The 16,947-nt window shown below is 45.5% G+C and overlaps 3 protein-coding genes and 1 non-coding gene across 6 annotated transcripts in view; 2 read left to right on the top strand and 2 right to left on the bottom strand.

The window, feature by feature from the left end:
- The window catches only part of LOC105564120, a 3,168-nt gene extending 1,708 nt beyond the window's left edge, over positions 1–1,460 (bottom strand). Inside the window, exon 1 of the mRNA XM_012016267.1 lies at positions 1–1,460. Coding sequence (XP_011871657.1) covers positions 1–845 — 845 coding nt within the window. The 5' untranslated portion in view covers positions 846–1,460.
- Positions 1,461–1,859: 399 nt separating this feature from the next.
- Positions 1,860–3,455, bottom strand: LOC105564119 (glutaredoxin 3). The gene is made up of 2 exons (XM_012016266.1): positions 3,238–3,455; positions 1,860–2,675 (listed from the first exon to the last, which is right to left on the bottom strand). The coding sequence occupies exons 1-2, from the start codon at positions 3,285–3,287 to the stop codon at positions 2,039–2,041; spliced, it is 687 nt and encodes a 228-aa protein (XP_011871656.1). The 5' UTR covers positions 3,288–3,455; the 3' UTR covers positions 1,860–2,038.
- Positions 3,456–5,137: 1,682 nt separating this feature from the next.
- LOC105564117 (lymphocyte cytosolic protein 2-like) lies at positions 5,138–15,805 on the top strand. Of its 3 annotated transcripts, none has more exons than XM_012016264.1 (9): positions 5,138–5,329; positions 8,168–8,230; positions 9,232–9,290; positions 10,150–10,763; positions 10,885–11,237; positions 11,311–11,446; positions 14,128–14,301; positions 14,543–14,678; positions 14,968–15,805. In XM_012016264.1, exons 1-9 carry the CDS (start codon positions 5,246–5,248, stop codon positions 15,113–15,115), a joined length of 1,767 nt encoding a protein of 588 aa, XP_011871654.1. In that variant the 5' UTR covers positions 5,138–5,245; the 3' UTR covers positions 15,116–15,805. The 3 variants fall into 3 exon arrangements, with proteins under 3 accessions (XP_011871654.1, XP_011871653.1, XP_011871655.1); XM_012016263.1 differs by having other exon boundaries at positions 14,540–14,678; XM_012016265.1 differs by lacking the exon at positions 14,128–14,301 and having other exon boundaries at positions 14,540–14,678.
- Positions 7,505–7,576, top strand: Trnas-aga. Its single transcript has one exon. It is a non-coding gene; the product is annotated as a tRNA-Ser (tRNA).
- Positions 15,806–16,947: the final 1,142 nt, after the last annotated feature.

Below are 16,947 nucleotides of genomic sequence, written 5' to 3'. Positions count from 1 at the left end.
TCACTTAATTCCTGTACATGAGGTACATTGTTTGGATTAAACTTTTCTTCGCTTAATTCCTGTACATAAGGTACGTTGTTTGGATTAAACTTTTCCTCACTTAATTCCTGTACATGAGGTACATTGTTTGGATTAAACTTTTCCTCACTTACTTCCTGTAGATAAGATTGGTCGTCGGCAGACGGCACGAAGACCTTTATACCAGTCCAGATTGTGACCTCCCACTCCTCGCGGGTCGTCATCAAGTTCTCCAGAGCGAACGCGACTCGTTGCTCCTCGTTAGAAGTTTGCGCATTTCTATGGGTTAGACGGTAGCAGTAATATCCAGCTTCGTGCAATCGTCGTCTTGCTGTACTGTCTGACATTGATACGCCCGAAGACCGGATAGCTTCTGCTATGGTACTAAAAGGTCGTTGCCGTATAGAATCGACAATTTCCTGGTCTTGTTGCTTTGTAGTCTGTCGTGGACGGTGATTATGTTTGCGATGATCATGCAACGCATGATCGCCGCCTTCAGAAAATCGCTTTATCCATCTACGGACTGTCTTTTCAGAGCAGGGAATATTAACAGCAATTTGTGCTTCCGATTTTCCTGCCTTCCACTGTTCAATTATACGGCCTCTTTCCTCCGGGCACAAATTTTTATATGATATGGCTTGCTGTGTCGTCCGTTGTGGTCGGCGATTGTGCAACGCACGATCACCGCCTTCAATAAATCGCGTTATCCATTTGTGGACTGTTCTCTGCGAGCAGGGAATATTCGCTGCAATTTCTTCTTCCGATTTCCCTTCCTTCCATTGCTGAATTATATGACCTCTTATTATCGGGCACAAAGCAAATGACATGACTTAATGAGCACCTAAATTAAGTCACAAAAGATAACGCATCAGGCCCCGTGAGTTATATAGGTTATATACAGAGGGAAACCTGAGAGTGGCCCACGGCCCACGCTAGAATTTTACCTGATACCATTTCAACACACTGTTTTGTGCGCCCCTACGCCCATCTGTTGGAACTATTTCATTACGCATTTTCTGACTCTGTCGATAAAATTGCCATTTACATGTCCGTGTTATACATATGCATTGACATCTAATTTATAAAATTTACATCGACTACATGAAAAAAGTTGATGTAAACATCATGCAAGATAAGTTATGAATCTAACTAGTTGCGGACCATTTAACTACACAACTGAAGATCATGTATACACCTGTAATTCTGAGATACATATTGTTTGCTGTAATTCTCCTTTGTAAAATGTATATAAATGAAAATCTTACGAAGGATGACACGTAACTTTGTGTAAAAATCGAAGGTTAATGGAAGAATGTAAAACGATGGGTCGGCTCGAAACCAGCAGTAATAGGATATTAACAGGATTGGGAAGGTTACTTTATAAAAGTAACTAATAGTTACAGTTACAGTATTTTCTCGCTAACAATGTAACTAGTTATAGTTACAAGTTACTAATTCTAAAAAGTAACGCGTTACAGTTAGGTATAGTTGCTCAAAAAGTAACGAATCGTTACTTGGCAGTTACTTTCTTACAATGAAAATAAAAATATGAAATCTGCGTTTAACTTATAAAGTGTCGATAAAAGCGTTTATGTGCAAATGCAAGACCTAATGCGATCTCTGGAGGTTTAAAAATATATAAAGTAACTATTAATGTAACTATTAACTTAGTTACCAGTTATCGACAAATTGTAACTGAGTTAAGTTACAGGTACAGACGGAGAGAAGGTAACGAAGTTAAGTTAGAGTTACTAAAAAAAAGTAACTCTAACTGTAACTTCGTTACAAGTAACGAGTTACTTCACAACCCTGGATATTAATTATAATAATACGCAACTGAGTCGACCATAATTCACCCGAGATTTAATTTATTGTACAGGATATGTAATTTCAATCGCGTAATGCGAGGCAACGTTAAAGAGGCGACAGGTAAAACTAGCAAACAGCTTGGAAAAATAATATTCGTTATTACACGCGAGGATCGCTGTAAAAGAGAACTATGCTTAAACAGACCGCGGGCCTAATTGGCATCGGCATTCTCTTTCTTTGGTAGCATACTTTCCAACTCGCCTAACTCGGCCATCTCTTTCACTATGTCCAATCCGCCGATCAGCTCCCCATTGATATACAACTGCGGATACGTCGGCCAATCGCTAAACTTTTTAAGTCCCTCCCTAACTTCATTGTCCTGCAGTATATCGAACGACTTGTAGTCCGCCTTGTAACCGTCCAGTAAGGAAGTGATCGTCCTGGAAAAGCCACACCGCGGATTCGCCGGATTCCCCTTCATAAACAGCATGCACGGCGCCTGGTTCACCAGCTTCCTCAGCCTGTCCTCGAGAGATTCCTTCGCCTTGGCCGCATCGAGCGGCGGAGCGTCCTTGTTGCCCAGGTGGTGCTTGATCTTCTCCGTCAGCGCGGAGACGTTGGCACCGTCCACCCTGCCTATCACGCCGCCGCATCGCAGCAGAAGAATCGTGGGCACGACAGCCACTCCGGACTTCAGAGACACCTCGGGCACGTTCTCCGCCTCGATCCTAGCGAACTTGACCTCCTTGTACTGCTCCAATTTGCCCATCTCCGCGAGTACGTCGTCTATTTGGGAACATTGCTCCGCCCATGGTGCGTGAAAGTGCACGATGGATAGATCCTTGGACCTTGCACAGCAAAGCACGCTTGTAAAACATACGGAAAACAAACTGGCGAAGGACCAGTGAGCGTTTGTCATTAACATCCGCCACGCGAGGAGAGAAAAATACACTGGTCTTCAAATAGAAGAACCGACAGAGAATAAAGAAACGTTGAATGGTCAAATAATTCGTTAAGTAAACAAGTGTTTACACTCACGTCATTCACACTTTTACCCGTGAAAGGTAAAGCATTTATTTGACAAGAATGCACAGATAACAGCCTGCCGGTTTTGATATAATTTGGAGAATGACATTTGCAAGACTAGGATTATAATTTTATTTCGTTCCTAGGTCAAATTTCATAATTTTCTATCTAGTAAAACAACAATAATTTTACAACTATTGTTAATAAACCGATAATTCCCGAAATAAAGCGGAGGTCCTAGAGATTTTCGCAGCGGTGGAACGTAAGAAAAGGGGGGGGGGAGGAGAACCGCGTTCTCGCGGGAAGGATACTCTCAGGCGCGAGAGGAGGTTAGGTTAGATTAGGTTATGAGGTTCCCGTCGACCTGATGCGCCGACTACTCACTTGACGAAGTCGTCGAACGCCTGCTCCGTGGCCAGCTCGGTGACAGCCATGATGTCACCCGCTCCCGGTCGGCCGGTTCTCCTCGCGTCCCGCTCGGCTGGAAAAATGACTCGCGACAACGTCAAGCGCCGTTCGGGGGGTCAGCGCTGGTCAGCGCGTCTACGCGACCATCGGCGCCGCTCTCATGGCCGCGGCGCGGTGTGTCGTCCGTCGACGCAATCGCACCGCGCGCCGCGGGACTTCCGGGAGAAACGATCGTCGCGAAACGAACGAACGGGACATCGAGAGAGGCTGTCTGTCGCGCTTTAGCGAACACTTAATTTATGACAGGTGTCTGACCACTTTGACACTTTTACAATGAAAGCCGGATAAATGTTGTCTTCGAAGATCTTTATAAAGTTTACGCGGCTTTGTAGAGATATCTTTGAGATAAAACAGAACTTGGACAGTTTACTCTTAATTCAAAATACATTTTTCATTATTAATTAAGAGAGAGGCTTGTCGTCTTAATCTTAAATTAAGATAAAAGTCTTTCAGCGAGAGAGAGAGAGAGAGAGAGAGAGAGCTGAAGAATAAATCAAACCCCCCCCCCCGTGAGAAATAATTCGTCGACATCGATCGACGAGTCATTTCTCGCCGGGCCCTTTCCGCATTATTCACGAACGTGGAAAATCTTTTGTATTGTTACGTCGAAATTTTTTCACAGGTTGAACAAAGCTTTAAGCCCGTGTCAGACTGCGGATTGCGACTGAGATTAGATTGAAATTTTTGACCAATTGGAGTAAAAGTTACTAAACTTGAGATTAGTAAACTTTACTTTGATTGGTCAAATTTCAGTCTAATCCTAATGTCAATCCGTAGTCTGATACGGGCTTTAGGGGTCGGATTCGATCGGGGCCCACCAAGATAGAGAATTTCTAATTTATGATACAGTTCACACATGTAAGACTTAATAATATACGATACTCAATATTAATAACGTTATTGAGAGAGACTTATTGCTCGTTATAATGTAAGATTCTAAAGAGGTTTACTTTACGAGACCTTAATTAAATTTCGTGAGTTCCGGTCTGATTGGCTCGTCTTGAAATTTTTCAGGCAAAAAGCTGAGGTTTTCCTCATTTGCAGCTCCGTTTTAACGAGGACTGCGGTTAAAACTTTTACTAGAGGCAACGATCGCCGGAGAGGAGATTCCGTTTCGCAACCGCCGTCCGAAGGCGGATTACAAATCGGAAATTATGTGACTCATTTGTCACGCCTTTCTCTTCTAAAGAGAGATTTGCATTTTCAACAGTCCATCGAGCGAAGTTTTATTCGTTCTACATCGTTTTTCTTTCTGCGTAGAATATATTTTATTTTGGGAAGAAATCGGGAATTGTTTAGGACAGTCGTCGGAAATCCAATCACGTGTCGCGACGGGGTCGTATATCGAAGAATAAGACTCCGACGGTCACGTTTCGCGCGAGGCACCGGTCGTAATTCATGCAAATATGCGAGAGAGAGAGACCCTTTAAAATAATAGACCACGATCAGATTACATTAGATCACATGCAATTTCTATGTAAATTAATAAGACTCTTATTTCTTTACGTTGAAATTGCGCGTAATCCAATTAATCTGATCATATTCTATCCCATAATTTAAATGAGAGAGCGAGAGAGAGCGCGAGAGAGAGAGAGAGAGGAGGGGGAGGGTGGGGCCTGGGCTCTCACCTCGCGCGGGACGGACCTGCCGACGCAGGTGCGCCGCGAGAGACTGACCAATCGCGCGAATGACCACCGGGGCGAGGGTGGTGGCCGCGAATCGGGAAGGGGGAGGGGCGGCCAGGAGCGACGCTGAACGGGCGGGGAGGGGGAAGACCTGTCAGACGGTCGCGCGACCGCAAAAAGCTGATGCAGACGCCGCCGGACTGCGAACGTGCGCGCGTTGCGGTCAGCCGGTATTTTTTTTTGTTTTCTTCCTCGCCCGCGGGCGCACGCGCGCGCGCACGTGGCGTTGGTGGTGCGCGATGTCCAAGAAGCCGTCGCGGAGCGATGCCCTCGACGACATCTCCGCCTGGAGCACGGACGGCGTGCTGTGCCTGCTGCGCAAGGTGAGCGGGGCTGAGGTCGCGGTTCGCGCCTCACTTCACTTCGTGAGCGGCGCGAAGCGAAGTGAGGCGCGGGGCGCGACCGTGGGTGCAACTTCGCGGCGGACACCGACTGTCAAAGGCGCGACGCGACCGCGGCAACGTCAGGGGGCGCGGGGGAGGTGGGCGAGGCGCACGTGCGCGTCAAAGGCGGTAAATACGCGAGTATTTATAGCGCGACTCGCGCAGGGAGGAGGACAGGACGGCGCGCCGCGGAAGAGGCGCGGGTGGCCACGCTAGGATTCCCCGAGCGATTTTCCGGCGATCGAGTTGAGGTTACCGACCCTCGCCGGCTTCCTCTCTCGCTCGCGGTTCCTCCGCGGTTCCCTTCACTCGCGACTCTTTACCTGTCGCCGGAAACGTGTTTTCTTACGCGGGTCGGACGAATCGAATCCCTCACGCGGGGGGGGGGGGGGGGAGGGGGGGTCTGTCGGACCAACGAGTATCCGAGGTTATTGTACTTGATGTGTAGAAGAGGGTCCTGTAATTTTGTCGTAAAAATAGATATTTATCTAATACGGTCACTAAACTTTATCGTAAAATTGATACGGTAACAAATATCGTCTAGCAAGCGTGACGCAACCATCAATCGTCGTTTATCTCATCCGAACTTTTAGACCCGGTTTCACCAACGTTGTTTAACTTCAAGCTTGGCTTGATTCGTTCTTTGTCTCCTTCCAATTGTTACTTTAGCAAGAGACAAACGTGAATTAAACTACGATCAAAGTTATGCGACGTTTGGTGAAACTTGGGCCTTAATTGGCTCGATTTCACCAACGTCGCATAACTTTAATCTTAGCTTGATTCATTCTTTGTCCCTTTCTAAGGCGACAGAACGAGATGAAGAATGAATTAAGCTTGTAAGCTGAAAATTAAACGGCATCGTGAAACCGGGCCTGAACACGCGTAGTCGTCCGAATATTTTGAAAGACCGGCTCGATTCTCGAATTCATTCGAAGGAGAAACGTATGCGAAAATTCTGCTCCCGCGGAAAAGTTGAGGGTCGATTGGTCAAAAATCACGCGAACAGCCAATCAGCTTGCGACGTTTCTGTAAGAGCAGAATTTTCGCATGCGTTTCTCCCTCGAGTGAATTCGAGAATCGAGCCCCAGGACTCTTGTGCTCATCGGTTTAAAAGCTGATCTACAATGTGTTCTTCGCTAGTCTGTAGCCAATAAATACGTTCAAACAATGTGTCCAAGTTGATAGATTGTACATTGTACAATCGTGAATTGTCGACAAACGTTTCAAGCGTTTCCATTTGATTATGTAAAGTAGAATGTTTCTAGACGCGGGAGAGCACATTGTATAATAGATTAGATTTGACGAATTGCGGGATGCCGTGAAGAAAACAGCCTTGTGTCCACGATTCAAGAACTGTGTCCGGGTTCCAGTTTCGAGAAATGCGCAGCCAATCAGCATGCAGCTTTTATGGAATAGCTGCAAGCTGATTGGCTACGCATTTCTCGAAACTAGAACTTGAATCAAGTTCTAGCATCGTGGACACAGGCCTTTAGAAAGACGAAACTTTCCGATCCACGTGTAACGAGAGCGTTTCGCCCGAAGGATCGATTATAATCGACAATTATCGTTAGGGATACGTCTTCCTCGGAAAACTCGGCCGGCGAAAGGGACGCATCTTTGCATTTCTTTCGCGCGCGCGCGTTACTTTCACGCATTCCTGGGTGGCGCGTTTGAACGCGCCGGTTTAAGGAAAACGATCGTCGTTTCCTCGCCGCAACTTCGTTTCCACTCGGTCTCGCGGAAAGAACGTCGCTCGGCCCAGATTTCTTTCTCGCGGTCAGCGTTCCATACGACTGAAAGATAAATTAACATGTATATTAATCTTAAAAGGAGAAAGAGAACGACTTTGAGAAAGAAGCCTCCCTAAATTGCAGGCGGCCGTCATGAAATTAAAAAGGATTCGCTGTTTAAAAGTCTCCACGAATCGGCGCGATCTGTTCGAACCCAAGAAAATGACAATTCGAAGGAATAAAGGATGCAAGAGCCAATTGTGATTTCACGCCAGAGTCTTATGAATTTAAAAAAAATTAACTCGAAAGGATTCCGTGGAACTAAATTAGAGGCGACTTTCGTGAAATAACGTTGGACTGTTTATTGCGATGAATATTACCACGTGCCTCGGTGGTCGAATTGGTGAGACGCCCGTCTAGAGAGGGGGAGGTCCAGGTTCAAACCCTGGCTGGGGTAAATTTCTCGCGAGAAATTTAACAATTAAAATCATTTAGACACTAACATCCGGCTCTTGTATCCTCTGTTACTTCGTGTCTGTAAATTAAAGGTGTTCCGAATATAAAGAATTTCTCTCTTATCCGAGAATTTATAGCTCCAGAATTGGTGACATGAAAAGTGAATTCTTTTTAATTCCCAGGAACGACTTTAGAACAGAACTGGGGTGGGAAGGGGACTCGATAATTAGAAGAGAATTCTTTTTCGATCCTCCGTGCAATCTGGGTCGGCTTTTCCCGTGATTCAGATCAATTAAAAGGGATATGAAGTCACGCGGCGAGGACACAATGGAAAAAAATAAGCGCAATTAAGGAAGTGTGTGCGTTAACTTATCTACTTTATTATCACCGAGACGAAAATACACTCGCGCTCGACGTGCGTATATGACGATACGTTTCCTCGACACGCCATTATTGGGTCATTTCCTTTTCTCCATTTTTTTTATTATCAATTGTACACGCATCCTGTCTCTCTGTACGAGGGATATCAATTTCTACATATGTATCAGTAGCTCGTTATTAGTATCCTGTCAACGATTTCCTCGTTTTGCAGAACGGGCTGGAGGAATGTTGCAAGGCCGTGGCGAAACGGCAGATCGACGGCGATGAGTTGCTGGTGGGCGAATTATCGTATTGCTACGAGGAGAGCAGCCGTTTCGAACAATTTTCCAATTTTCGTCTCGTCCCGCCCCTGTTCCAGTCGGCGACCCCCCAAGTCGCACGAATGCCGCCTTGAAAAACGCAGCGTCCCGATGATAAAATCTCGCGTTAACTGTGATTTAATCGGCCAACTGAGAAGTATCGCTTCCAGCAGACGTTGGCGATTGAAATTACATGAAAATTACAAAATCCCGAGATCGGACACATTGGACGAATCTCTCTTTCTCTCGCTGTTTCTCTCTCCGACCTTACGGATGTGTATTCAATTAACATTTTAGACTGTAGTTGAAACAGCAATATAAAATAATAGCTTATTAACAATTGAAGCTTTGCAAATAATGTCAGAAGATTGTACAGAATGTCGCGGACTTGTTGTATTATTTTCATATAAACGTCAGGATTGATTACGTTTTTTTTTAACAAGGATTCAGGATTAATATCTTGGTTAATAAGAGAAAATTTCCGGATTGGCTACGCGCGCTTATCTCGGGTCTCTTATTTTTTCACGCGTGCTTCACGAAATTTATTAACGCGAACGCGCACGACGATGCTCGACGCAGAGGGGATCCAGTTTGCATCGATTTAATCCGCCTGAAAAGTGTCCCCTCGTCGACTTATGTCTATTTCTATCAATGCAGATTTACTTTGGTCTCGGCTCAAGTTACTTTTAACTTTTTCTGGTTTCTGGAATTGGAAAGAGACAAAACCTTAGTTAAACCGAAATTAAAATTAATCCGCATTGGCAGAAGTGGGCACTAATGAATCCCCGAAGTCGCTGACTCGATGGTAACTGGAGAAACACGCGTGCCGCGCGAGCGATTATCTGCCCACATCCACCGATAACGCGGACGCGCTTTTTTTTTCCGGTTGCAACAGCAATATATTTCGAGACGGCTGGTGACGGCGCGCGCGCTCGCGCGCTCTTAACGGGGCCTTAATTAATTGTAATTATTCCAGCACTTGACGGATGGGAAGCTGGCGCTCTGGAAGAGTGACCTCACGCGTCCATTGATAGGGTGAGAGACCGAGCCACAAATCCAGCTTTATTTCTGCCCGAGTCGCGCTATTCCCTCCGCTACTTTTCCCTTCTTCGCGGAATCGTGTCTCGCGATCTCCTCTCATAACGCGCTCCCTCTTAACGGTATCGGATTATTCAGTATGCGAACAGCTCATCGTGTTCACATACCGTTTACAAGCGTTTACGTGTCTAAAGCCTTCTGCCCGCGATCCAAGAACTGTGTCCAAGTTCTAGCTCCGATGAATGTGTGGCCAATCAACTTGCATTTTTTTACGAAAAGCTGCAAGTTGATTGGCTGCACGTTCATCGGAGCTAGAACCTGGGCACAGTTCTTGGGACGTGGACACAAGGCTTAAGAAATGCGGGCGTAAAGCCGACAATCCGACTAGGTATCGCTTTAACTAGAAGAAAATGCCGCGTAACATTTGATGATTTTGATACATGAAGTTAACGTCGCCTCGTTTTCAGATTATTTTTTTTTAATAGGAGCTATCTTTCTGAAATAAGTTTGTGGCGACAAGAAATTGCTGACTTGTACGACGCGGCAAGAATGCGCTACGTGGCTACGTCTTTATGAAGACGCCGTCGCGTGCCATTCGCAAAGATGTGTTTCGCGCGACTGGACAATTATTTGATGACTGCAAGTCTTGCATAAATGCATAATTCTGTCGCGTGGGTCGTGTTCGATCGTTCCACTCCACATTCGCGTTGATTTAGCGTTTTGCTCTACCGCCCGTTCCTTATTGCTCAACGGAATTCTCTAGTCGCGCTGAAGATTAACGTATATAACTGTACCGCAAGGTATCAGGCAAATGTTCTCTTTCGTTAAATTGATGAATTTATGGAATTCATTGCAGAAAACTATGGGCATTTGTGCAAGAGCTGAACAAGTCTCCAGAAAAATATCTGCCGGACAGGAGTGGAGAAGCGCAACAGAACGATGATCACTTGAGCGACAGCGGCTCCTGGGGGACCGACTTCGAGGATGAGGCGGCCGAGGAGAACAACTCCACCGATGAGATCATAAAACCAAGTCAGATCAAGAACAAGCAGATGTCTCTGCAGAATAATAGGATGATCAGCAGAATACCGACGCGACCACCGTCGAAGAAAGTGATAAAACCGGAGGAGGAGGAGACTTACGCCAATTGCAACTCTGCCCCGGGCGAGGAGGAGAACATGTATGCGAATTTTCAGGAGACGAAGCCACCGCCGACGAGAAACGTCTCGAGGCTGCACGGGAAGGCCGAATTGGAGAAGACTCTGGCCGGGAAGCTGAAATTGGAGTTGGAGGAGTTGAAGCGGAGGAATGATCCGACGAAGAAACCTGAGATCAGGCCAAAGCCGGAGAGTCTGCCGTTGAGGAGAATCCCGATGACTGCCGCCGATAAGAAATCACCGCAGAGATCTTTCCTGCACAACGCGCCGAAGACGGACGAACGCGGTTCTAATGAACAAGGCAAAACGCAGAGTCAGTTCCTGTTAATATGTCATGTTTATGTGCAGATTCGTCATGGTTATATGGATTTTCATTCTTTTCTGGATAATAATGCGATGTTAATAAATAATGCATCTGTTGCTTGGCTTTCCAGGAAGGATGAATGTGCCACCGCCACCGGAACCTAAGAAAAGCAAAGACTACACGTCCGTGGAGATCAAGAAAGACACCGATAAGGAGTCATCGAAACCACCGGTCATCTTGAGAAATTTTGATCTTGTGGCGAATTTGCCGGCGCAAACCCAGGAGAGCGAGGACGAGTACGAGCCGCTCAACGAGAGCATCGTCGAGCAGGTGCAGCAGAAGAACGAGATCTCGCGGGTCGATAGCAAGCAGTCGTTGCACAGCGGCCGCCAAGGCTCGGTCGAAAGTGTTTACAAGCCACCCAGCGTCGCGAGCCACGAGGAAGAGGAGGATTACGAGATTTACGAGTCTATCACAGAAACGGTGGGTCTTCAACAGTCAATTCGGAATTGCGTTTACGAGACTCGATGAATTATTTATTATCGCGTTGCATTAGCCGGAGGATAATGAATACCTGAGCCCCATTCAAAGGACCAGCGATGCGCAAGAGCCGCCTCCCTTACCCGCCAAACCATCGCCGCCCCCACCGCCTTCGACTTTTCCCGGTAGAACCAGGTCGGAGAAACACAAAGGTAGGTCTGTTTCTCAGCATTATGAAGAGACAAGCAATTGAAAAGTATTACATGGCTACATAGAAAATATTGTGAGGCTAAAATCCCTCCAGTGAATGCAAAATTTTGTAGATTAATTATATTTTTGGCTTAGCGGCGATGATATTTAACAAAGCGTTACAAATGATAATTGTTTTTCTTTTTCTAAACAGTTTAATTTATTCTTTCTTAAAGATATAAATCCAAAAAATACTTGAGGAAACCTTAAAGATTGAAGATTTTCGTTTGTCGCTACTCAATGTCATGTTCAATTCATCCGAAGAGCGATAGGTACAAAATATTTACACAAATTCGGTAGTGGAATGTTAAACGAAGTGACGAGATGTCGCGAACCGTCGTAGTGAATGGGAAGAAAAGAATAGCAAGATACCAAGTAGATAGCAAGTACCGTAGACTCGAGACGAATGCAAGATCGCTCGTAAGAACTTCTGAGCATATGTTCGACAAATGCTGCTTATCGTCGTTTCTCATGCAACCTGATGCGCATTGCCATCGCGATATTGCGGATCGCAGACAGTCGCGTATCGGCCATCATCAAGACCGGATTTGTACAAACGTTCCTCTCTTTGCGATATGCAGAATAGCGTTTTGCCGCCATCATGTCAACGACGTCGCCTCAATTATTCACAACCTGCTGTATTTTTCGTACACTGAAGTGAAGACCTTTCAACCTTCAGCATGAATAAAAGATCTCAGGCGTCGGGCGGGCTCGGCGAGATACCTCACCGTGGGTTTTCGACTCGAGTGTGAGACGACGGTGCGAAACGTCGAGTCAATTTTGTCAGTGGCTGAGAAAGAGATTGCGTCTCGTTTCCGATTGATCTAACGACATACGTGTACAATATATGTATCGAAACTTTCCGAGGAAGAAAGGCAGCGATAAGTTCCGGCAGAGGTAGAAACGTTACATCGAATACCAGTTCTGATCGCGACACGTATAAGTCGTGTCCATCGAGAGCTGCGAAGGGTTCGATAAGAGTCCGAGAGCGCGAAACACCGGGTGATGGAATGTGTTCCTGTTTTTATCTGCGGCTGAGCAAACATCTCCTAGAAGGTCTGGGCACGCGCCTGGCCGATGAGGTCGCCGATATGATAGTGCGGATCAAGAGGGGCCTGTCTACGTGTTGTTATTCGCAACCACCTGAGCCGCCAGGTATACAGAGCGATTAAACAACGCATTGTTCGACGACTTATCTGCATCTGCACCGATACCGGTGTCCGTGCGATCGTGGCACAGTGTGAGAACCTTGCGCTAATGGAACATCTGTTCTCTCTTCGCTCGCCGAAGGTCGTCGAACTCCGACCGGCTGACGGAAATAGATTTCGAAAAATTGATTCGCTCGCCGCCAATTTTCGATAAAATGTCCGATTAATCTTTGCAGCTTGATTTGTAATTAATACAATTTATGTTTGCATGAAGATAAGATTATCCAAAGTATCATCGCGATCGCGACAGGTAAATTGACGTTAAAATTCATCATTCGCTCGAATATATCCTGTCCAGTCTGCTGGAGCTGAAAAGTTTCTCGGCTAAGAATAACAATAGTACGTGATCTTGTTTATTTCAACGGTCGGAATTCATTATTGATAATTGTCACTCGTTTGCCTCTTACAAAGATAAATTTGCAGATGAATACAGTCGCACTGCCTTAACGCTTTGCACTCCGAATTATATTTCATCTATTGGTTTGGACTTGAAGAAATGTCGAGTGGGACTCGACAAAGGAGCTCCTGAGATAAAAACTGATGTCGAGTCATACTTGACGTAGGAGCGCAAAGGGTTAAGAAAGAGCACGGAGCTACGGAAAATTCCATTCTTCCTCTTCCCGCGAGGAAGACCACCTTCGTCGGGTCTTCTTTGTTTCTCGCGACCACTGCGTAGGGATCGTTGCCTCTCCCGATCTGATTTACGGAAGATATTCTTAAACGCGCTTCGGATGTGTCTATGTCCCATGCCGAGAGACCAACGGAGATTGACCACCGCTCCTTCCCTTTTCGCGATGCTTTAAAAGGGTCGCTCCCGAGTTAAATGTCAGTTCCATCGCGGTTCTTGCGATCGTCGTGTCGGACGTGTTCCTCAAACCGGTGGATCTCCAACAGATGCGTCTCCGGACGCACGATAGAAAAGTCAGCGGCAATATACTGATAGTCGCCTAAACGTACTCGTGATCCGCCGAGGTGCGCGTGACGAATTCGCGACACAATGGCTACTATAATCGGCGATACAAAGCGGAATGTATCGCTCAATACGGCGTTACGCCGGCAAACAAGTCTTTCGGAGTGTTTGACACAGGCGACTCTTACGCAAGCCCGGCTTAACTTAGCAAGTTAGTAATGTGGTCGATTTTGTATTTTAATGAGAGACAGTTGTGCAACGGTGTATATCTTGCAGCATAATATCGTTCTTATGTTTGTAAATTGAGATTCTAATCAAATTGTAATAATCGTCAAAGTACTCTTTCCCACAAGTTTATAATATTATTATGTGCGCATTTTATGCCGATTATTTGGAGCTGCGTATTTCTTGTACGGATGTAAAAACTTATTACACATTGGTACATGTATTATGGAAATGCGTGGCAATCATTGTATCAATTTACGTTCTCCGGTATGTTGATCTTGAGCCTTTTACACGTTTGCAGAGCGGTCACCGGATAAGAAATCAGCCACATTACCTCACGCTGGCAGTAATACCTCGCTGTCAACCGAGAGAGCCACGCGGCCGTTACCACCGCCACCCGAGAGGCAATCTTACGTGGACAAGCCCTGGTATCATAATATCACGAGGGAACAAGCAATGATTCTTATCAGAGAACGTACGTGTCAATCCTTTAGATCGCTTTGAATAGTCTTTAAAGTTTGCAAAGTGAAAGGCGGCTGAATTTTTCTAAAGAACCATCAAAATTGAGATCGCGGGTTAAATATATGTTTAGAATAATACATGGGCACCTGAGGATTTTATCTATTATATTTTTTATTGTAAAACATTTTTTTTACTTAACATGTAAAATTTGTACGTCGATACAGTGTAGTGATTGACTTGTATATTTTCAGAAGGTACTTACAGTAATCAGCAAGACGGATACTTTCTTTTGAGACCGTCGACGACAAATCCCGGCAATCCCCTAGCCTTGGTTCTTTGGTACAGGGACAGGGTTTACAATGTTCCGGTCAGGAGGAGGAACGATAATAGGTATATGCTTCGTTTATTAACTTTGCTTTATTCAAATGCCTTTCGTCGTATACTCAACATCGCAATTTAATCTGAGATGTTACGAGATGTTAACATCGCAGGAATGTGATAAATGATTGGACCAAATTTTAGGACCAACATTTTATACATAAGATGGGAAAATATTAATACCCTACTTTATTTTGTTTAACAAAGACGAAGGTTTATGCAGTACGCGCGAAGATAATTTTGTGTTAACTATTACAGATACGATTTTGTATAGAAGAATATTTCTGAAAATTGCTTCTAGATACGCGCTGGGCTCCGCGAAAGTGAACGAACTGTCCTTCTCGTCGGTGGAAGAGATCGTGGCGTTTTACATGACGGAAGAACTGATGCTTTACAGCGGCGGCGCACCGACCGGAAGTACGAAATTGACTGATACTCCACCAAAGTGATTTTAGTCCGCTACGTCCGATCCCACTTCAGGCGGGAAGGAAGGATCTTCGTTGTTAATCTAGCTGTACATAAGAGCTGTGTGCGACATATATGAACACTGCCGAGTTAAACATGCTTGCTGCACAATGCGACGGTATAAAAAAAAACATGATCAGGCTGACGAACAAGGATTTCAGCGGTGCCTTTTTATACTTGAAACAGTCGCGTGAATTAATCAATTGCGTAATCGTGTCGCGCGAGACGTATTATTTAATTTAGCGTTATTCCAACGGCAAGTTCCGATTCGAATTGTTTGTCTAATTGTAAGATTTATCTCGACAATTATGCGTGCCTTCGATAAAATGACGTAAGCGAGCTCGATTATTGAGCAACGGATCTCTATTGCGGTAAATATACATATGCATATTTTTAATATACAGTCTCTTTTACGAGTTGGATATGTATTTATGGCCGATATGCGTCCGAGAGAGTAGACATAAATTTTGTGCGCTCTTCATCGGGCATCGTCGGGAAAATAATATTTTATCGTAACTTTTTTTTAGCAGTATTGTTACATTTTTACCCGCGCGTCGGTCGTTCGTTTGATCTGTGACCATCGATTGATCACACGTGTGTGCACCGGCCGTGTCTCGGCTTTCGAGGGACCGATGACGTGTACGAGGACTTGTATTAAAACTTTTTTTAAGAAACTGTGCAGAGGCTTCTCTATGCCGTGCGCGGGACGAGCGCTCGCTCATCCATGAATGAAAACGGCGCAGTATTACCTATCGCTTTCTCCCGCGACTGTTTACGTTCCTCTCCTGTCTCTCGTTTCTCTCCCTCGGCCCCGTTTAATCGCGGCTACGCGCGATCCAATTTTGTAAACGTGAATCATCTCGGGGTCGCGCGCTCACACACCGCTCTGTATCTCGCTCGCCAACGGGAATGCGAACGATAACGATAACGAGCTCGGACCGAGCCGCCGGACGTATATTGATAATGTACGATTCCGAAAGTCGCGGCCGTCGGTCGTACGGTCAGTAGTGGAGTTCCATCGGCGGGCGAATTCGATTCCTTGTTCGTCGCGAGGAAACGCCGGCGGCCGAACGTTGCAGACGCGTGTGAATGTTATCTCTCGCTCGTACGACGATTGTGTCCGTGAACTTTGAGCCGAGCTAATTGATAGAAGTAGAGAATCACGAGTTCGTCGCGTTAGCTCGGCTGTCATCAGCCGATATCTAGCGAGATTACTCGAGGACTCGCTGAACGATTACGATAGATAAGTCGGAAGGTATATATATATTTTTTTTTACTGAATGTTTCATACAACGTAATAATAGACGACATTCGTACGCTGCTAGAATTCGTGACATTCGTACGCCAAATGTTATCAGTCGGTAATCTTTCCTCGATAATAACTTCGGGGCGGGTTGTCGATATTTTATCTGTTTACTTGCTGCGCACAGGATCCTTCGCAAGCGTAACTCTAATTACGAAGTCATTTATACTTAAGAAGTCCCCAACATATAGTTGGGATGATTGTTTCCAAGTAAACATTTGTAAAGTGTCATCCCTGAAAAATCTAGCCGGGAGCTAGTAGTTGAGGAGCGCGAGTCTAATTACATCGTTTCTCGAGTTTTCCCGTCTCGAGGCTATTCTTCCCAGGGGCTCGATCGTGAATCTTTTCCTCTAGCGTGAATTCGCGGAAAGTAGAAAGTTTCATTGAAGAATTGCACTACTCGTCAATGAAATTTTTCGCCTCTCACGAATTCACGCTAGAGGAAGAGATTCACGATCGACCTCCGGGGAAGAATAGTTTCGAGATTCTCCGAGGATTCCCCTTTTCCCTCCT

This window comes from Vollenhovia emeryi, unplaced genomic scaffold, assembly GCF_000949405.1.
Source record: "Vollenhovia emeryi isolate VEMERY1.0 unplaced genomic scaffold, V.emery_V1.0 DF939168.1, whole genome shotgun sequence".
NCBI classification, from domain to species: Eukaryota; Metazoa; Arthropoda; class Insecta; order Hymenoptera; family Formicidae; genus Vollenhovia; species Vollenhovia emeryi.
This window is presented reverse-complemented; position numbering and strand designations above follow the sequence as displayed.